This window comes from Pleurodeles waltl, chromosome 10, assembly GCF_031143425.1.
Source record: "Pleurodeles waltl isolate 20211129_DDA chromosome 10, aPleWal1.hap1.20221129, whole genome shotgun sequence".
NCBI lineage: Eukaryota > Metazoa > Chordata > Amphibia > Caudata > Salamandridae > Pleurodeles > Pleurodeles waltl.
The window spans coordinates 900,872,734-900,894,934 of NC_090449.1; the positions used below are offsets into that span (position 1 = coordinate 900,872,734).

Sequence of the window (22,201 nt, forward strand, 5' to 3'; positions counted from 1 at the left end):
TCTTTCTGAAACCCGATAAGCCCTTGAAGCTATGCTCTTCATATTGGTCAATTGTGTTACTGATTAGCGATGTAAAACCTTTTGCATCGATATTCGGGGCCCGCCTCCAACCTATTTGGGCCACTCTTATTGCTCCTCAGCATTTGGGCTTCATTCTCAAAAGGCAGGCTAATGACAACACAGGACTGGCAATGGTGCTCATGGAGGTGGCAGAGCGACAACGCTAACCGATGGCCCTTCTCTCCCTGGACGTGGAAAAGGCATTTAACAGAGTGCATTGGGCATATCTGTTGAGAGTGCTGGATAGAGTTCAGTTAGGTCCCAAAATCAAAACATTCATCCAGGCAAACTTTTAAAAAACTGCCTGTAAAACTCAAAATTAATATTGCCTTCATACCAAACATCCCACTGACTAGAGGCACGAGGCAGCGCTATCATTGTCCCCCCCCTTGTCTTCACCTTAACCATGAAACCCCTGGTAGCTAAAATCCAGAAAATCCTGCAATCCACAGCATGATGGTGGACGACAAAAAGCTCAAGCTGGCCCTTTTCGCTGATGATATTCTTTGTCACAGATCTGGAAACAAGCATCCCAGCACTATTTGCCATACTCCAAATCAAGGGTAATCTGGGTAGGGACCCACCGGGCAACCTTCGGGATCCCATCCAAAGGGGGTGTTTTATACGGGCCACATCAGCCATAACATACCTGGGGGTTCAGATTCCAGCCCGCACGAGCGCCTCTAAGACAGCAATAGTCCCCCTTTCCTCACGACCTTTTCAAAGGACTCTACAAATGCTGCAAGTTGGAGTTATTTTTGTTGGGTCAGCTCAATAGCTTCAAAATGAATTTCATGTCTCTGCTTCTATATGTCCTCCAAACCCTTTCCCAAGCCATCTCCAGGCTGTGACCCTTAACAAAATGCTCAATTTTGTACTGGAGGGTAAATTCCTGAGGGTGGAAAAATTGTCTCCACGGCCGAGGGGGGCTTGGGCTTCCCAGACATAACATATACATGTTGGCGGCCCAGCTATGCCCTTCTCTTGACTGGAACCACAACCCGAGGGTAATACTAGTGTACAGGTGGAGCAAGCCTTCTCTCCGATCCCCCGTAGTGGGCTTTTGTGGCTGCAGCCTGGGAGGGACCAACCCCACCACCACTACCATTGACAGCCAAACTCCTGGTCCACTGGCAAACTGAAAGGGGAAACAAGCTGGGCAAAGCCAATTGGTCTTGCCTTTTTGTTTTCGCTATTCTTTCTGCAGTAGTTGTGTGGCTAGTAAAGGTAGAGTGTTTGTGTTAATAAAGTAGTTTTTAATGTTTTGCTGATTAAGATATGTGTACCACAACAGTGAATATGTTTGTGCTCATCATTGATGTTATCAGGCAACAAAACCATGTTAAATTGTTCTAGTCCTAAGAGGAAGCAGTGCTTCTATAAATGAAGAACCTGTTTTTACTTTTTCCCCCGACACACAGCCATCAGATCAGTAGAGTATTTTCCGTACAGGTAACTGCATTTGAGCAAATTGTGGCAAAGCAACTACATTGTTGTAAACTAAACCTGCACTTTAAAATAGTTTTCAAAAAATGTATATGATACGTAGTTTTGTACATGGAAATAATTGTTCACAAAACTATGTGTAACCCCATTTATCTTTGTTCAACCCTGATGTGAACTTCTAGAAAGAAGGGTACATGAACAAGGATGCAAGTTGCCAGAGATCAGAAATACTAGATTGTTCAACCCTAAATAAGACATTTAGGGGGTTATTACAACTTTGGAGGAGGTGTTAATCCGTCCCAAAAGTGACGGATATACCACCAGCCGTATTACGAGTTCCATAGGATATAATGGACTTGTAATACGGCTGGTGGTATATCCGTCACTTTACCGTCACTTTTGGGACGGATTAACACCTCCTCCAAAGTTGTAATAACCCCCCTAATCTTCTATTCACAGAAAATAAGTGGAACAAATTAGACAGAACACTGTCTGAGCAAACAATGCACGGACATGCCATATAGTTGATGTCATCATTCAAGCTACCATTAAATAATAGAAACAAACTGCTCAAAAAGGACTACTTACATACAATGAACAGCAAAGAGCAAGTGCTGGGGCCCAATTTATTTTCCTCAGAAGCCCGTGGCCAATGATACTTTGTCAGTGTGCCAGATACCAAGGCTGCATAGTGTTGATTCTACCTCATGCCATTTTAATCCACCAGGAACTCCCTGCTCCTTTATCTTACTCTTGCAGGATCTTGCTTTCGAGATTTGTCAAATTTTTTCAGTCTTTCTCTTCCTCCTCCATTCCATCTTGTCCGTTTTTCAGTCTCTTGCTCTTCTTGGTTTAAGTCTGTTAGGAAAAATAAGTGTCAGTCCCCACATATGAGTGCACTGGCCCAAGCTACAACCACCGACTCAAATTAAACACTGGCTATAGAACAGTGCACTTCTAAGCAGCATTTTGATACCCACCCATTACAGTTCAAATAAGCCAAGTGCTAGATATAAATTATGCAGTAACACAAACTAGCTCCAAAAATTGGCACATATATAAACGGACTGAGCACTGCATAGGCTAAATAACCTAGTTAGCTCATTAAGCCCCAGGCCAGCCTTTCAGCAGCCCTCATCCAGCTTACACAACATGAAATAATCATCTCCAAGTAGCCTCAAGCTGCCTAGCACTGACCTTCAAGTATAGACCCAACACTAGGCTGCAAAGTATTCCTTAAAATATGGTTCAGAAGGTACTCAACAGAATGGCACTGCAAAGCCATACCACTGTCAAAATGTGTGCCATATAACTACACAAATGCTCGCACAAATGTAATTGGTTCTTAGCTCGTAATGTGAAACTATTAAAAACAATAGTTCTAATTTTTTCAATGTTATAAAGAGTTAAACTCTAAGGTGGGTTGCGAGGAATCCTTTATTTCTTCAGCGGGTTACGCGTGTGCCTGTCAACTGACCTCAACGTACTAAACTAGCATTAGCAGAGATAATTATAAAACAGGAAAAAGTCAATTTTAATATGCAAACTGTGTATTGCAAGTAGGAAATCGAAATAAGTGCATTTTTGAAATAGACTTGCTGCACTTAAAGCTCAGCAAGTTTGAACAACCACATCAGCGTAGCTTAGCTCTACTTAGATTCTGAGGTATTAACAGGGAGTATGTGTATAGATTAAAGAGTCTTTCACAGAGGTGTCAGGCAACCAAGGCTTCCTAAAACATATTAATCTGCTTTCCTAGAATGGTTTCTCCTAATGAACTAATAACTTGTGCGCTGAAAAACAAACTGAACCACTAGGTATTCGACACCAGGTGCATGAATGGTGTTCACATTATACTGAGTTCTTGCTGCACCTTAGACTAAATTTGGTTACCATGCTTATTTCAAAGAGGGCAAAGATTCCCAAAATGGTATTGTCAACCAAAATTTTTAATGCGCCTCCTAGCGTCGCATCTGCCCAATGGATTGCCATTGTGTGATGTCATAGCCATCAGCATTCAGCGCCTTGGACCTGCAACCCAGATATACTTATTATGCCGCAACCATGGCTTGGGTGCTACTGGATCACTGCAAGGAGTCTGCAGCAAAACAGGTACGCAGCGGGTGCAGGGAAGATGACTGCATCAGCCAGTTCTCTTTTTCTTCCCAGCACGTTAATGAGTTCCTGTGATTAGCCTGGGTCTGTCTGCTGTAATTCCTGCTACCCTCCAAGCTAGGAGGTATGGGGGAGGGCGGGGTAAAGCCACACTATATAACTTGGCAGGTGCATCTCATCGGAACAACTCAGAGCGGCTAGCGGCATTCTCCCTGCCATACACCATATTACACAACCTTTCTTCCACCAAACGTTTTTTTAATGTTTTGGATGGCAGCAGGGAGTTTAGCAGCCACGCAGCAACATTAAGAAATTCAAACCATGACTTCAGGGTGTAGCTTACCATATTTTTCTGAAGCATTTCTAGCCGGATCTGTGTGCTCTTTAGCTGGAATGCAGGTCCCCCCTTGTGGATGTTTTTATGACTGCATTTTGTGGGCCACAAAATGTGAAAAAAGAGTCAGAGGCATGTTGATTTTCATTTTTAATCAAATATGCTTTACATATGCTGATATGCTCAACCTTGAAAAGGCCAATAGGTCCATGTTTTTATTATTTTTTTGATGTTGCTACCTTTTGACGGTCAGTGAGTCTGCCTGACTTAAAATAACACCTTTTATATTTTAACTCCACTTAGTGGATCTGTAAGGGTTGGGCGCAGGCCCTGTGCCCAATCCCACTCCGCACACTTTATGTGCAGTGGGAGGTTTGGTGCCAGCGAGGAACCTGACCCAGGGCCTGGCCCAGGCCTGGCCCTGTGCCCAAACTCATGGTATGCACGGTCAAAGGCCATGCGCAGGAGGTGGTTGGCTGCCTATGAGGACTTTGGTGCAAGGGCAGGCCCTGCTCCCAACAACAAACAGCGTATGGCCGAGGGCTGTGGGCTGCAGTGGGTAACGCACAGATGATGGATGGAATGCTGAGTCCCAGACAGAAATTTGGGCCTAAATACATTGTTTTTTTGCCCTCCATGCCCCCCCAGTTTGGACTCAGCTATGTGCAAATAAGTCTTGACCCTTCTCTCTATGGGAGCAGTCCAATCTGAACTGCCAGGACAGGTGCTCCCTGGACCGGAAACAAGCATCCTGGGACCAGTTCCAGGGTATCACCCCATATCAGCCAGTCTAGCTTGAATCCAGTGACACAGTGAGCCCAGAACCCACATCTGGGCATACCCCCAGCCCTTAGGGTGACAAATTGTATTTGTATATAGCGCTTACTATCCCTGACGAGGCGTCAAATGCAAAAAGAACAGATGATAGATGGAATGCTGAACAATGTCAAATATTCACCCCAGAGATTTGGGTCTAAATCCATTGTTTTTGTTTTTTTTACCATCACGCCACCTCAGTTTGGACCCAGCTGGACTGTTCACATGGGGAGCAGGGCCTAAACTGATTTGCACATGGCTGGATTCAAACTCGAATGGCTTGCCAATCAAAAAAACTGTGGCTTTAGGCCCAGATCTGGAGATGAATGTTTGACATTTTTCAGCGTTCCGTCCATCATCTGTTCCTTTGGCATTTGTCGGCTTAAGTGGGAAGGATATGCCCACATGTGGCTCCCAATCTTGCTTTGCGAGCCAATTCAAGCAAGTTTCCGCTCTGAGCAGGACCTGGCCTAGCAATTCGGGCTGGACTGTTCCCATGGGGAGAGCAGGGTTAAGACTGATTTGTCTATGACTGGATTCAAACTGGAATGGCATGGTGAGCAAAAAAACACAATGGATTTAGGCCCAGATTTGTGACTGGACATGAATGTTTGACATTGTTCAGCATCCCGTCCATCATCTGTTCTTTTTTAATTTGTTGCCCTAAGTTGTAAGGGTATACCCAGATGTTGGTCTGTGCTCGCTTAGCCACCGGACTCAAGCTAGCCTGGCTGATGAGGGGTGAAACCCCGAAACTGGTCTCGGGACTTGCTTCCGGTTCGCAGAGGACCTGGCCTAGCAGTGGTCAATGTTTGACATTGTTCAAAATTCTCATAATTGTAGAATTTCATTGGTTTTGTGGCTTGCAGACAGTATGTTTTAACTGACATTTTCAGCTAACTCTAACGTCCCTTTGTTTTTTGTTTTTTTATGAATCTCTGTTTTTTATGCTATATATGTCTTTGTGGGTTCAATTTACCTTAACTATACCTACCTTGCATGGGGAAGCGAAAGCACGGGAAAGGCATGCGTAGTAAACGCATTCATTGTAAAGTCATACAATCCTAGGACAGCAGCCAAGGTACAGCTTTCTAATCTTTTGCTACTCGCAAGATGAATTCAGTTGAAGCACCGCAAGGTGAATTCATTTCACGTACTAAACACGACCATTATGGTGTTTATTACTTGGTGTCATTTTTTGGGGTAGATCTTGGCATCGAATGGTTGGCCCAGTCACATTTGCTGTGGTTGAAACATCTGTTGTTGTTACGCTCTCCTTTGATTGGCTGCCTGAGTTTACTTCACTGTTTTTTTTATTTTTATTTTTATTACAGTGAATTGAACTCAAAGCTGCAAGATACTTTGGAACAAATAGAGGTAAGAATTGCTGGTCCCTGGCACTAACTACAAGGTCACGATGGGCGTGTGTTTGCATTTTTATTCTTTAATATCAGTGCTGGAAATGGGAAAAATGTTCTCCGGAATCCCACAATTGGAGGTGAAGAGGTGGCGAAAGAAAGAGTGCGGAGTAACAAGAGCTGGAATCTGACAGTAATGTTTTACATATGTTTAAGAAACTGCCGCAGAAAAATGCCAACAAGCTCAAACGTCATATTAAATCTGATCTGATTTATCATAAACAGGCCACAGTTTAACATAACATATGAGGTTAAGGCACCTGCTGCAGAGATCTTTGAGTGTGCCACAAGTTCCACGGTATAATCGTGATAACATAGCTCTGGTGGCCTGTGCACTTACTGAGGGGATCTGTATGCAGTCTAGTCTAGCCGGAGCTTTGACTCTCTATAATATAGAAGAGAGGGTCATCGTGAATGTTGCAGAGAACAGCGTGTACTTGGCAGGTCACAGATTTGAACAGCAGGTAGAGAGCCGAGTGGGTCACTGCTTCTGCTGCAGAAATCCTGGTGTGACCTGTAGATCGTAAGTCTCGATCCCGCTCATTTCCAACACGGTTCAGCGTCTTTTATTACGAATTCTCGATCTTGTGCTTGAAGTCAGTCTGATAATTTTGCTCTGGATCATGGGATGTTTACCTATTTAAGGACTTATTACAGAAAAAAGTGCTTGATGTAGAAAACACTGAAATGATTTTTAAAAGCTGTTGTGTTATTTTCACTTCTCTTAAAAGAACTCCGTGATCTGCATCTGTGCTATTATGGGTTCTCTTAAACCTTTATAGAATTATTTCATTTTAAAACCTAAGAAAATGTTGCGAGTGTGCTCGTGTATTTCTGCCATGCCCCTCCAGAGTTAGCAGTAAAATCCCTGGCGCCTGTCTCCGACTCTGAAACTCGGACAAGGATGGCCAGGCTCATTTTGTCTGTTCATGCCTGCGCCTGCTGCGGCACCAGGCCATATCAGTCTTCTGCCGCTCTCATGGCCTGTGTTTCCCCGTATTGTGGATGTGCTTGCAACCTAGTCGCTGGATCTTATTGCTTCAATAGCTGTTTTAAACAGCGTTTTCATGTTGAAGCTGCACAGATATATAAATGGTTGGCGAAACGTCTGAATGCCTGTGTTTAAAGGCACCTTAGCTCGTTCCCCTGTTTTCTCTCACCGTGTAGATTGGAACACGCCTCTCGACTGCTCAGCAGATTCCCAGTGGGCTCTTTCCACCGTTATTCTGTTGTGGTTTTTTTGGGTCGCTTTTTGCTTTCTCCCATCTCCTTTCTTCTGACCAGGAAGCTTATCTTGCAGCGTTCCGGCTTGCAGACATCCTCGTTTGTAGTAATGGACCTGTACAAATTCTGCGTATTAAAGTATTTTTCCTTTTGTCTGAGGCTTATAATTGTGAACGATCCTTAGTACAAAGTCACACACGCTCTTGGACCTTTTGTGGCCCTGAGAAAAACCATGTAGATTAATTAGAGGCTCAATGTACATAGGTTTCTTTCAAGGGATGTCAGTACAATTTAGTTAACAATGAACACAATTGCTAAAATTGGGACACGATTATGAGTAATAAAAACTTAGACTTCGCTCATCACAGAACTGCTTCGTATTCATTGTATTCAAATCAAGTACATTTTTGCTGTGTTGTTAAATGCGTCATGGATGGCTGAGACGGGTTTGGGTATATCGTGCATTTCTAGGACATTGAAGCAATGGTATACTCAGTCATTCCTGCATATTGAATGAGTTTTGTGGCGCTGTTGGTACAGAGTAGTCTTTTTGTGTTCTACTAAGTAAGAAAATAATCTCTGAAAAGTAGTTTTTGTTTATTTAAAAAAAATATTTGTAGCAATTTTAAATACTTTTTACCTAATAGGCAAATGTGTTCTCTGTGATTTTGTTAGGCTGGGAAAGCAGACCAAAGAGGAATAAATATAGGTAAAAGCTATTAGGGATTCAAAACTATCACTCTTGACTATAGAACTTGACACAAATAGTTTTTTGGAGGGGTAGCCTACCTTTAATCGTTGTTTCGAGGGGGGTTATAATGTTGCACTTTTTTGCTTGGAGAGACAGTTTTCTTTGACTCCAATAAGGGCATCTTGCTCCTCTGTGGCAGATAGTAAGGCAGGCGTGCCCGACTACTTTTTCCCGTTTCTTTTGTAGCTTCAAAAACAGGAAACGTGATAAAATCACAGCATATAGGCCAGGACCCAAAGCGGGCCCCTGGTCAAATCAGTAGAGTTACACAATTGAAGTTGAATGCCATATTCTAATCACCGAACAGCCGTAATCAACAGTATTATGAAGTCCAACGGTACAATTCCAGAGTGTCTCTTCCACATACGGACATCCACTGTCTCAGGATATCTAGCAGAGGAGGATCCCTGCTCGCTTCCCCTCAGGCCCCTATAAGCCACTCACCCTCAAAAGGCTGGTGCTCACTTCAGTAGGACATGGGTGTGTAGCTATTCCAACAGGGATCCCGGCTGACAAGCCGCAGCTCCAGCCATGCCACTCAAACAGTGGCAGGGCACATCTGCCTCTGGCACTTCCGGCCCATCGCTGCCCAGACGGGCCAGCACCGGAACCCAGTTCTCCATCCTCTGCAGACACCCACACAGCCACCAGGGGGACTCTGATCAGAAGACATATGCCGGACTGATCACAGGTTGTGTAAGTCGTCCCTCGCTTCGAAGTTTCTGATATGTCCCAAATTAGACCCCAGTCCCATCACCACCCCGTCCATGGGCCTCAGCGTGGGCATCCGCCTCGGTGCATGCCCATTTCACTAAGGTACGGAGTCAGCACAACACCGGACGCCTGTGACTCCCAGGACATGGTAATTCGATGTTTGAACAACATGAATGCCAGGTCCACAAATCTTTGCAAATATTATTCTCCTTTGGCCCCAGGGCGTATGCCCAAGAGGCAGAACTCAGGCATACCCAGACCAACGCTGCTGACTAGTACGGAAGCGATCCCCACAGTCTCTGCCCAGGTCCTCTCCAGCACTGAGCACACCCACACCATATGGAGGAAGCCCGCATCTGGCAATCTAATCCTGGGGCATACCGACGAGGCAGCGGGGAATATGTATGCCATGCTTCTCGGTGTCCAGTACGCCTGGTGTAAATAATGAAAGCGTGGATTGCGGGACATCCCTCGGATCTGCTGCACCCCATTGTTTGTCCACCAAAGGCGCTCATAAATCTCGCACCGAGTGCTTCCACACCTGAGGGACAATAAGTCAACAAAGCAATATAGAGGGCCAATATGAGTCTGCATGTACCCCTGTGCGATAAAGCCGTGTTTAACAGGAGAGCGGTGGGTGGCTCAGCACTTCCTATCCCACAATGCACAGCAACCATGGGCGTAGGAAGTGTGGGGGACGCGGGGGATATGTCCCCCCCAGATTTTGGAGTGGGGGGGACACGGGGGACAAGGGTGGGGGGGACGAGGGGACAGAAGAATTTTCCCTTCTCTTCTGTATTTCGCAGGGCCATTAGCGCATGAAAGCGCTACCTATAATGGCCCTGCACTTGACCTGTGACCTGCCTCCAGGACACTTGCCCTCCTCTCCTTTGTTGTGCTGCAGCACACAAGGGATTCTTTCTCACCTTGCCCCACAGCCGCCTGCAGTCTGCACTTCTGAGAACAAAGGGAGACGAGAGGACCTTTGTTGATTGCTGTCTGCATCCAGTCCCTCCTGAGCCCTACCCTTCCCTTGAAAATCTAACCCTGAAGACAGCAGCAAAACTTCTGAAGATAAGGAGGTTTGGGTAATTAAATAAAGTATTGCCAAGTAACTCCCTTTCTTTTTAAATACAGTGCTGTGTTGCAGAGTATCTCCCTTTCTAAAAACAGTATTGTTGAGTTACTAGAGATATGAGCAGGGCGGGCTTTAGCGCGCTAGTGGCACCCTGTGCGCCAATGAATGTTAGGGCCCCCCTTTCTGCCACCTCTCTCTCACTCTCTTCTCTCCTCTGTCTCCAGCTTGCCTGCCCCATTGCTAATTATTGTCCCCTAAGTTGACATCCTGCCCCCCCCAACATTTCTATCCCCTGTCTCTCCCTCAGCCTTCCTGGTATTTGTGAAAGCCCGCTCTGAAGGGCAAGGGCTGTCTGTAAATCTCATTTCCTGCCAATGGCCTGTGGATGCAAAGCCGGCACTGTAGCAGGTCACAGGCTTTACAGGACTTAATAGGCTGTGGTGGAACAGAGCCTGGCACTGCTGGATAGACAGCGGAGAGACTAGCACACAGCACGGGTCCCAGGAAGAACCAGATGGCCTGAGGGATGGACAGGGCTAGGTAAGGCAGCAGGGCCAGCTCTAGGGCGATGCAACTGGTGCTGCTGCACTGGGTGCTGACTTAGGATGGGGGTGCTGTGTTTGCAAGTATATTGTGACTTTAAAAGCACCTGCTTGGTGTTCCTTGCCACCAACAGTTTCAGGCAACAATAAAAATCTCAAGATAATTCCGGTGATTAATGGTGTTCCTGGAGAGAGATTGAAGTTTTGTCTAGTCGGAGTTTTGACTCATCATAACGTACAGGGTTACTATGCCTGCTACAAAGAACGTCTACATGCAGATCACAAAGTGTATATAATGTGAATAGGTCAGTGAGTTACTGCTTTTGTCCGATGCAGGAAAGTACCCTCTTTTTGGCATGGTTACCCCACTTTTTGCCTGTTGTCATTATGTTTTAACTGTGTTCACTGGGATCCTGCTAACCAGGACCCCAGTGCTCTCTCCCATTACATTTGGTTGCTTGGACCACACACACCCCACATTTGGCGTACTGGTGCCCCTTATAATTCCCTAGTATATGGTACCCAGGTACCCAGGGCATTGGGAGATCAGGGGTGCCCCATGGGCTATGCATTATGCCACCCATAGGAGCCCATATAAACTGTGTCTGCAGGCCTGTCATTGTAGCCTGCGTGAAAAGGTGCTTGCACCCTTTCACTTCAGGCACTGCACCAAGTCACTGTAAGTCACTCCTATGGCAGGCCCTCCTAGCCCCAGAGGGCAGGGTGCAAGTACCTGTGTGTGAGGGCACCTCTGCAGGAGCAGAGGTGCCCCCACTAACTCAGCTCCATTTTCCTGTACCTCGTGAGCGCGGGGAAGCCATTTTTCGTGTGTACTGGACATAGGTCACCACCAGCTCCATAATGGCAACTCCGAAACCTGGGCATGTTTGGTAACAAACATGTCAGAATCATACGCCAATCCTATTGTTAGTATTGATTGTATGATTCCATGCACTTTGGGGGCTCCTTAGAGGATCACCAGCATTGCTCCTATCAGCTTTCTAGGCTTTTCCGGGCAGCCCATGCTTCTGCCACCCCTCAGACAGATTTCTTCCCTCCTTCTGCTGCTTGAGCAGCTCATGCCCAGGAAGGCAGAACAAAGGATTTCCTTTGGAAGAGGGAGGCAACACCCTCTCCCTTTGGAAATAGGTGTTACAAGGCTTGGGAGGGGTAGCCTCGCCAAGCTACCGGTATGCTCTGGATTGCATATTTGGTGCCCTCCTTGCATAAACCAGTCTGTACCAGTTCAGGGACCTCAGCCTCTACTCTGGTGCCAAACTGGACAATGGAAATGGGCGTAACCACTCCCCTGTCCATCACCACCCCATGGGTGGTGCCTGGAGCTCCTCCAGGTGGCCACTTGATTCTGCCATCTAGAACCCAAGGTGGGCAGAGGCCTCTGTGAGCATCTGAGTGGCCAGGTCAGGCAGGTGACGTCACAGCCCCCTCCTAGGTGGTCACCCTGCTAGTTGACCAATCCCCCTTTCTGGGCTATTTAGGGTTTCCCTCTTCGGTGGGTCCTCAGATTCAATGTGCAAGATTCCAGCAGGACTCCTCTGCAACGTTTAGTTTGACTTCTGGCCACTGGAACCGCAACTGGACTTCACAGGAACCTACAATCTGCAGCTCCAGTAACGACTTCGCCCTGCAACATTGTTTCTCTGGCTCCTTCCAGCAACTGCAACATTTGCCCGGCTGTGCTTCCTCTAATGGCAGCAAGTCTTCATTCTGCATGAGAAGAAAGAAGGAAAATTCCTTGGAGTGAAGGAGTCACTTAGCTGCATCCGCAGGCACCAACTGCAACAACGACAGGCTGCGTGGATCTCCTCTCCTCTTGAGCTGCGTGGATCCTGAATCAGGGGTGGTAGTCTGGAGTGGTCTCCTTGGTCATCTCTACCAGCTGTCCAACTTTGGAGTCGGTAGGTCCTTGCCTTACCATGCAGGACAGTACCCCCATGCACTGCGTCTCTTGCAGTTACCAAGGCCTGTTGTTTTCTCCTCCAAGGGATCTTCAGGCTCCATGTGGCCCCAGCCCCCAGCACTCTTCTCTGTGAAGCACAGCCCTCAACGCGCTTCGCCTGCGACGTAGGACCTCTCTCCAGGTGTGCTGCGTGGGCCTCTCTGCAGCTCCTGGGCCCCTTGCCTGTAGGTCTTCTGCGGGGGTTGCCTCTCCTTCTCCAGACTCTCTGCCTTGCTGATGGTCACCTGGGACTCCCCTCCATGGGTTGAGTCCCCCTGGACCTTGCTGGTCCCCGGCAGCTCCACTTTTGACATACTGCGGCATTTGTCTTTGCCAAGGCTTGCTGGTGGGTTTTCCACACCACAGACTGACTGCAATTCTTCATTCGGCGTGGGACATCGACTGCATCAGCTAGGAACTCTTCATCTGCTCCAGTGCTGCATTGCTGACCGTCTTCTCCCCCCGTCCACCAACTCCTGCATCCACAGATGGGCGGGTAGTGGCTCCTGTCACAACCTGACACTCCTACGTAAACTGGATTTTGTCCCCTTATTTCCCAGGTCTTCCTCTTCCAGGATCCACCTCTAGTTTTTTGCAGTCTTGCCTGCGTTTTGCAATATCCTTCTCTGAAGTCCTTTTGGTGGGTTGGGGAAAAACCAGTAACTTACCTCTTTTCTCATGGTCGCTGGGGGGCATTCTGGTACTTACATTTGGGGTTTCCCAGTTCCCGCAGCTCTCCTCTACTGATTACACTTCCTTGCATGGGGACCCGACTTTCGCATTCCACTTTTTAAGTATATGGTCTGGTCCCCTCTAGGCCTTCAGTGTTGCCTATTGCTTTTCACTGTTTTCTATTGCTTTTTATGCCAATTTCTGATTGCTACTGTACATATAACAGTGTGCTATTTACATCCTATTGGAGTATTGCCTATCTAGTTTTTTAGTGTTTGTGGTACTGTAATAAGGAACCTTTAATTTCGTAACACACATTTCTTTCATATGTGTAAGTGTTGTGGGACTACAGTGGTATTGCATGATCTTTGCATGTGTCGTAAATAAGTCTTGGCTGCTCATTCACAGCTACAGACACTGTCTACACTTCACTAATAAGGGGATACCTGGACCTGGTATAAGGTAATAATACCATAGGTACTCACCACACACCAGGCCAGCTTCCTACATCAGAGAGCCCGCTCCTTTTTTGTCACCTGCAATTTATAAATGATAACTGAATATAGAACAGTGAGCAATGAACTCATCAAAGAGCTGCATGCAAACATCAAGGTATAGATTAGAGCGTCATGATTTCCCCCCACTTTTTGATTAACTTAATGTTGCAAAACAAGTTAATTTGAGCGCAAATCAATTCTTAATATTAAAGAGAGCCCCCAACCATGGTGTTATGTTTTTAATTCAGAGTTTGCGCTTCTCCAGATAAAGCACTCTGAAACTATACCTGCTACCAGTATGGATGACCTGTGACACCTACACCTTGTACTCCTCTGTCTTATGTAACATTTCATATACAATGATTCACACATATATGATGATTGTCTCTGCGTACTGTCTGTGTGATGTAAAGTGCTTTGACACCCTAGACTGGTATGAGGGCTGAATGATGGAACACATGCGTATATCATGCATGCCTTAACATTGCGGTCTCAACAACGACCGCGTCTTTACTACTCATGCCTTTACAACAAATTGCTGTAAAAGAATGTTTGGTAAAGGAACATGCGTGGTAAATTCTCCTAGCCCTGCCCCCTTTCACCTGATACCATACTCCACCCCTCCAAGCACTTATAACTGCCCCTGCCCTGAGCCCTAATCCCCCTGCCATGAGCCCTAAAAGTAACCCTGCCCTGTCCTTAAAACTACCCAGCCCCCAGTCTGAACCCTAAAACCTACCCTGAACTGCCCTAAAAACTACCTTGAAGCCTCTGCCCCCTGAACCCTAAAACCTACTCCGCTCTGTCCTAAGTACTACATGACCCCCACCCTGTTCCCTAAAACCTACCCCACCATGCTAGCCCCATATCTGTGGTAATGGCAGCGTGGTCAATGCATTGCATTGCATTGATTGCCTTGTAAGGGATATTTCCCGGAATGAGTGGTGCTATAAAACGAATGAAATGCATCTGAGAGAGAGTTGTGATGGATTGTAGTGAGGGAATCCGTGGCGGAGGTGGTCACTGGGGGGGCGCCATCAAACAATGTCGCACAGGGCGCCACCAGCATTAAGGCCGGCCCTGTTAGACAGCACAGCAGTTCACAGGAAGGCGGCAGCACAGGGACTGCCACTTGACAATCAGACAAGGACCTAGCAGCAATCATAGGCCTTACTGACCTTCACAGGCAGGCGGGGGGCCAGAGACTGACACAGCCTGACTAGAAAGAAAGCTCCTAACAGGCAGCACAGTGCATTGCAGGCAGCACAGGAATCGACAGGAAGCACTGCGCCCAGCAGGCAGTACATGCCTCTTAGGAGTTCACACAGGCAAACAGCAGCACAGAACTTGTCGCTGCCTAATAGGCAGCCAGGGGCCCAGCAGACAGGGAGTTGATGGCCGCACAGGACTCGACTGGAGGCAACCGCCTCCTCCCAACGCGCCCCCCCCCCCCCCCCCCCCCCCCCACGGCAACCCTTCTGGGTGCAAACTTTGTGCAGAGGGCCTACCTCAGGGTTGTCCCTGTCCCCCCCAGAAATTTTGTGTCTCCTACGCCCCTGACAGCAACCAACAGATATATGGCATTGTACTTCAAGAACTCTTCCTCCGGGGTGCATTGGATGTCCTTCAGCTACTAGAATAATAAGAATATCCCCTCCTCTAAAAGGTCCACTGTACATTCTGTGCCCTCTTGTGCCAGTTCTGTATCTGGTGATTGCGGAGAACCACCCCCACCCCCACCCCCTCCCACCGAAGCACTGCTGTGTGCTCGAGGGAGAATAATGGAGAGTACAGGGGTTTGGCCTCATTACTGCATATGTACCTCGACAAGCAATGACATGCTATCTGCATCTGATGTATGGGAAATGGCGCACCAGGGAGGGCAGCCGCCCAACCGCTACCTGCTTCGAGCAAGGGGTCACCCTAGTCACCACACCAGCCACGTACTGCTGGGTTGCCGCATGATAAAGCTCATACTTGGGTGCCCCGAGATCCCCTTCCTGCCTAGGCCTGTAATGCTGAGCGAGTGCCACCCAGTGCCTGTCTCTGCCCCATATTAGCTTCACCAGTAGCTTGTTTAAATCTGCGCCTAAGTGGATGGGAAGCGTGAGGGGCACTGCCACAAAAAAGTACAACAGGCGAGAGTGAATGAGCATTTTGGAGATTGTTAACCGGCCAACAGGGGAATGCGGCAACGACGACCAAAACGATAAGGAGCCCCAGATGGAGCTCAGCTCCCCACACACTTTGCCCTAAGGAACATCAGCATCAGAATGGAAAACCCTATACCCAGGTACTTAAATGTGTTAAACTGAAGTAGCAGCCTGGAAAGGGGCAATCGCACAGTCCTGTTCCTGAATTGGGCAGAGGGGGAACAGGCAAGACCAGTTCACCCTGAGGCCTTTTATTGCCCCAAACTCATCCAGCAAAACCATCAGATCCGGGAGTGAAGCCCCAATACCACGTAGGTAAACCAAGGCATCATTGGCATATACGGAGACCATTTGGTGAACGCCATGTGCCTCAATCTCCCACTGGCATGTGCACAGGTGCAACTTACAGGGCGGTGGTTTCATAGCTATGGCAAAGATCACCTGTGACAAGGGGCATTCTTGCCGGGTGACTTACAGAATGTCAAAGCCTTTGGGGATCAGCTGCCCCTTTTTAACACTCGCCATCAGCTGCCTATATAAAGCAAAAGCCAGCAAGGATACCCTTGGCCATAAGGCATTGCCTCTAAGATTGCAAATAAACCCTCCCACCCCAGGGTATTAAGAGCCTTCTCAGTATGAGCTAGACTGCCACTGGAACACCACTGCCAGCCTCCGGGCGCCCCTCAGCAGCCCGGGAATGCAGCAGATATTGAGGAAGATGTTATGGCCAGGAGTAAACCTGTTTTGATCCATATGCACAATATTGTCAACAATAGGCTGCAACCTCTTCACCAGAATCTTCCCTAGATTCTTGAAGTCAAGGTTCAGGATAGACTACCGCCATTTGGACCAAACATCCAGCGGGTCTTAGCCCAGATCAGGGAGAACCACTATTAATGCCTCTCAGAGAGAATTTAGGAGCCGACGCCTCTCCCACCCCCAATATACACCTCAAGCAGCCTGGGAGCCAACAAGGTTTTAAAGGCTCCATTATATTGTATGGAAAACCCGTTTGTACCCGAGGCCTTGGTACAAGCAATTTGTGCTATAGCCAAACACATCTCCTCGACCTGAAGGGGACCATCCATCTGTTCCCACTGCAGCTGATCTAGTCCTGGAAGAGGAAGCTCCGGGAAACATCCAACAGGCTGTCTGCAGAATGGCACAACCTCCTCGTACAGGGTCCTATAATAGGTGACCAAGACATTGTCATTGGCTTCCTGAGTATTATCGATGCTCCCCTCCATCCAACTGTAGTTAACCAGTAGGAGAACATGACCAATCCTACCTGACCAGGGACACTTACAGCTGTCCTACTTTGCCCCCCCTCGCTCGCCATATAAACAGGCAAGGAACTGCTTATAATCTAGTTTTCCTAGTTGTGCATCAAGATCCTGATGCTCTGCCCACAACTATCACAGCTGGCTGGCCTCTGTGGCTCACACCAGCACTGTTAATTCAAACCGTCTCATCTCCCTCTCCTTTGTCAAGAGCTCTCTGCTCAGGGTCTCTCAAACCCCCCAGACCTTAGCAATCCATTGCCCCTCATAACCATTTCGAGTGTGCATCCCAATCCACTGCCGTAAGGGAAGCGGAGCCCGCGTTGGAGGAAAAGTATTGAGTGATATGTGTTGTGAAGGCTTTGTGGAAGGGGACATCCTTAAGCACCTCTGTCTGAAGCCTCCAAGTGGAAATACAGAGGCAGGGCCCTTCCCCCACTGCAACATCCAGTAGTGGTCAATGATCAGAAAGTGTTCGTGCCAAGTACTCGGTAGGAAGGTTCATGGGGCTGAGTGCTATGCAACAGAGGATGAGTTCCAACCTGGTATACAGGTCGTGCACTGGGGAGTAAAATGAGAACTCGCCAGCTTCTGGGTGCTGAAGGCACCACATGTCATGTAACCTGCCATTAGCCAGCAAAACTCAAAAATGCTAGGTCATTTTGTGACAGCCAGCTCACGCCAGGGGTGGGGAAAACCGATCTCTAGAAATATCTCAATCAATCAGAGTTTGTAAAGTGTATCTACACACCCGTAAGTGTCTCGAGGTGCTAAGGGGGTTTGTCCTCTGTGCTGATCTGGTACACAGTTGGAGTACATTTGAAGTTGCCTCCCTAAATAGTAGGAGCATGCAAGTCACAAAGGAGAGCCAGAGTAACGTCATCTATGAACATGGAATGGCCAGCATTCAGGGCATAAATAGCTAGCAACACTAGAGGCATTCCGTCCAAGTTGCTCTCTGCCACAACATTCAGTCCCTTTGGGTCGACCCTCTGTACCACCACCTCGAATGGGACCCTGGGGACAATCAAAATCAATACCCCCTTGCGTATGCCAGTGTTGTTGTCCCATAAATTTGGCCCTCCATTTCATGTGAGGTTTGTGCAATTACATTGCACTCGTGTGTATCCTGAATGAACGGTATATGTGTGTTAGGAATTAATACAGTGCCTCTTGGTGGGAGTGGCAATGCCTCTCGTGTTCCAAGTCAGCATGTTTTAATATGGTATCAGTGTGTCATGTTGTTCATATCCGTTCCAGTTGTGGAGGCTCGGTCCAGCTGCAGCACCTCAAACAGGTTACCGTTCTGATGCAGCATCTCTGCCACTGCCTAACCCTGTTCTCTGGCTGCCTGGTCTGTACTAGGACTGCTCCGCAGCCTCCTTGAATGCATCATGTCCAAGCGTCCTCAGGAGTCGGAAAGAAGTGGGTCTCCTCCCCCTCAATAACCTTGAGTTTTGCTGGGCAGTGAAGTGCATACTGCAGTCGAAGGCTCTGTAGCTTTTGCTTGACTGATGTGTATGTGACGTGTGGCATCACTGAACCTCCATAGTACAATCCTGGTAGACATTGATGGAAGTGCTCTCAAATTGCCAAGAGTCTTTTGACCTAAAAAGCTGAGAGATCAAACCCTGGTCCCTGAAGCTCATGAGGCGTGGTGTCACTGGGTGTGACGGAACCCCTGGTGGCAGAGGACAGCCAGGCAGGTGGTGTGCCTGCTCGATCAAGAAGAATGTTGTTACCTTGCCACGTGCGAAGTGGACACCAACCACTGCTTGAGGAAAAGTTCCACACTCGGGCCCTCTGTGCATTCCACGAAGCCCAGGAAGTGAAAGTTGTTCAGCTGCGTCCCTCCACTTTGGAGATACTGTTTTTGCTGGTTTTCAGACTCTGCGCACTTTACCACTGCTAACCAGTGCTAAAGTGCATTTACTATCTCCCTTTAAACATGATAAAATTGGATCACACCCAAATGGGCTATTTAATTTACTTAAAAGTCCCTAGTAGAGTGCACTATATGTGCCCAGGGCCTGTAGATTAAAAGCTACCAGTGGTCCTGCAGCACTGATTGTGCCACCCACTTCAGTAGCCCCTTAACCTTGTCTCAGGCCTGCCATTGCAAGGCCTGTGTGTGCAGTTCCCTGCCAATTCGACTTGGCATTTAAAAGTACTTGCCAAGCCTAAAACTCCCCCTTTTCTACATATAAGTCACCCCTAAGATGTGCCCTAGGTAACCCCTAGAGCAGGGTGCTGTGTAGGTAAAAGGCAGGACATGTACCTGTATAGTTTTCATGTCCTGGTAGTGTAAAACTCCTAAATTCGTTTTTACTCTACTGTGAGGCCTGCTTCCTTCATAGGCTAACATTGGGACTGCCCTCATACATTGTTTGAGTGGTAGCTGCTGATCTGAAAGGAGTAGGAAAATCCTGCTGACTGGTGAAGTTGGATTTAATATTACTATTTTAGAAATGCCACTTTTGGAAAATGAGCACTTCTCTGCACTTAAATCTTTCTGTGCCTTGCAATCCACGTCTGGCTGGGTTTAGTTGACAGCTCCTTGTGCATTCACTCAGACACACCCCAAACACAGGATACTCAGCCTCACTTGCATACATCTGCATTTTGTATGGGTCTTCCTGGGCTGGGAGGGTGGAGGGCCTGCTGTCACACAAAGGACTGTTATACCCCCTACTCGGACCCTGGCAGACAGGATTGAAATGAAAGGGGTCCTGGTGCACTTCTAAGCCACTCTTTGAAGTCTCCCCCATTTCAAAGGCACATTTGGGTATAAAAAAAGGCCTCTGCCCTAGCACCTCAGACACTTCCTGGAGAAGATACCTGAACCAGAACCCCTACCCTGACAAGAAGAACTGCCTGGCTGCCTAAAGGACTCACCTGACTGCTTTCTGAAGAGGACTGCTGGCTTGCTGTTGCCCTGCTGTCTTGCTGCTCTCTTGCTCTGTTGCAGAAGTGCTCTCCAAGGGCTTGGATAGAGCTTGCCCCCGTTCCCTGAAGTCTCAGGACCAAAAAGACTTCTCTCCTGCAGCTGAAATCCCCATGCGGTGAAAATTTGACGCACTGCCTGCTCGCAGTGAAAATTTCACCGCACGCTCAGTCCGGAATGACACAGCCTGACTTCGCAACAGAAGATCGAGCCTGCGACGCAACCAGAACTTTAACACACAGCCCTACTGGATGAACCCAAGCCAACTCAGAACGACGACGCCTGACTTCCTGAGAGGTATCGACGCAGCACCTGGCTTGCGGAAGAAAATTCCACGCATCACCTACTGGAATCGACGTAGCCGCTGTGACTTCGCTCCGCAACCCCCTGCCCAAGCAAGGACCCTCACTCTAGTCAGGGCCTGACTTCAAGGTTGGCCTAACACGTGCTCTGTACTGCACTCCCACCCCACCGTTGTGTAATTCTTAGAACATGTAAGCTTCTTATTCATATTCAAGAAGAAGAACCCACAAACGCATATGTAATTGATTGATAAAGGGTCACTGCATCAGGTCAGTCTTCCACTACATATTCATGATTTCACTGCAGAAGATGATTTTCAACAAGTGATTACATTCCTTGTGCTTTAAACTCGCTACCCTTAGGAATTTGCAGACTACATTAAACCCCACTCCAAGCTGGCAAACTGAGAGCAGATAGACTACCAAGGAAAGGAAAGAAAGGTTCATCTTATATCTCCCATTCTGATCATGTTGAGCTGGCTACCCATGGAAGCAAGAAATATTTGTAAGATAGACTGTTTTATCCACAAAGCACTCTGTTTTGTCACCCAAACTTTCTTGCCCAGAAAATGGGCTTCTTAGGTGCCCAGCTTCGACTTTAGAGCACTGACACTTCATCTTGAAATCCCATCTTGCAAAATGTGAAAAAGATTAAAACATTTCTACGCTGAGCATGATCACGGGGTTTGAAGCGTCATCGTACTGATATATGGGAGCAACGTTTTCTTAAAAGACCGTCAAAAAATTAAGGCCCTCATTACAACCCTGGCGGTCGGTGTTAAAGCGGTGGTAATACCGCCAACAGGTCGGCGGAAAAAAAATGGGATCACGACCATGGCGGAAACCGCCAACATAGACAGCCACTTTAACAGTTCGACCGCCACGGCGGTAGAAACAAACACCTCGGCGGTAACCGCCAACAGACAGGCGGAGGACAAAGTACCGCCCTCTGTATTTCAAGACGCCTATCCGCCACCTTTTCCGGGGTGGCACCAACGCGATCAAAAGCACAGTGGAAACAGTACACAGAAGGGAAAACACTCACCTCTTGACACCCAACGAGGAACCAGGACGCCATGGAGCCCGAGTTACAGGTCCTGCCCATGTTGGTGTATCTTCTCATCTACCAGGGGTACGAACGGCGGTGGCGACGATCACAGTGAGTACTGCACCTATAACACAGGGGGGGAAGAGAGTGACACACACGCACACAGGCAACACGCAATACCCCCACCCTCACCCACAATAACATACACACAAATACATCAGCAACATTACATATACACTCCCCAACCCCCTGGAAGTACGCAAGGACAAAAGGAAATGATTGTAACGATTGTAATCATGAAAAATCTGATAGTCAAAATTCAGTATATATAAATATGTACACCAACTACACAAGTCCGGATAGTGTACCAATCATTGTATGTGGACCACTGGGCCCAAAATGCATGTGCGAAGCCCATACTAGATACCTGACTGGAAACGGAGAGAACACTGCTGGGGCATCAGATTGAAAATATACCAGCACCTCAGGGGGAAGGGGAGGGGGAGCACCTCAGCCAGATGAACGTACGACACCACTGCTGCATGAGAAGGCTCCATGTCCATTGCTGTATCCTGGGGAGTGCAAAGCCACAGTCTCTCAAGTCTCTCCAGTAGGTGGTTTGCCCACTGCATTATCCTAGAGAGTGCAACGCCACAGTCTCTCAAGTCTGTCCAGTGGGTGGTTTGCCCACTGCTGTATCCTGGGGATTGCAAAGCCACAGTCTCTCAAGTGGATGTCATTCTCAGCTGGTTCTGGAGTGGGCATGGTGCCCAGAGTGCTTCATCCTGCCAAAGACTGAGGTAGTGGATGTCATTCTCCACTGGTTCTGGAGGGGGCATGGTGCCCA

General features: G+C 47.8%; 1 protein-coding gene across 2 annotated transcripts in view; it reads left to right on the plus strand.

The window, feature by feature from the left end:
• VPS50 (VPS50 subunit of EARP/GARPII complex) overlaps positions 1-22,201 on the plus strand; it is an 880,308-nt gene that overhangs the window by 197,006 nt on the left and 661,101 nt on the right. For both annotated transcript variants that reach the window (XM_069211661.1, XM_069211662.1), the window contains exon 10: positions 6,106-6,148. In XM_069211661.1, the coding sequence (XP_069067762.1) occupies positions 6,106-6,148 (43 nt within the window). The remainder of the gene's footprint in view (positions 1-6,105; positions 6,149-22,201) is intronic.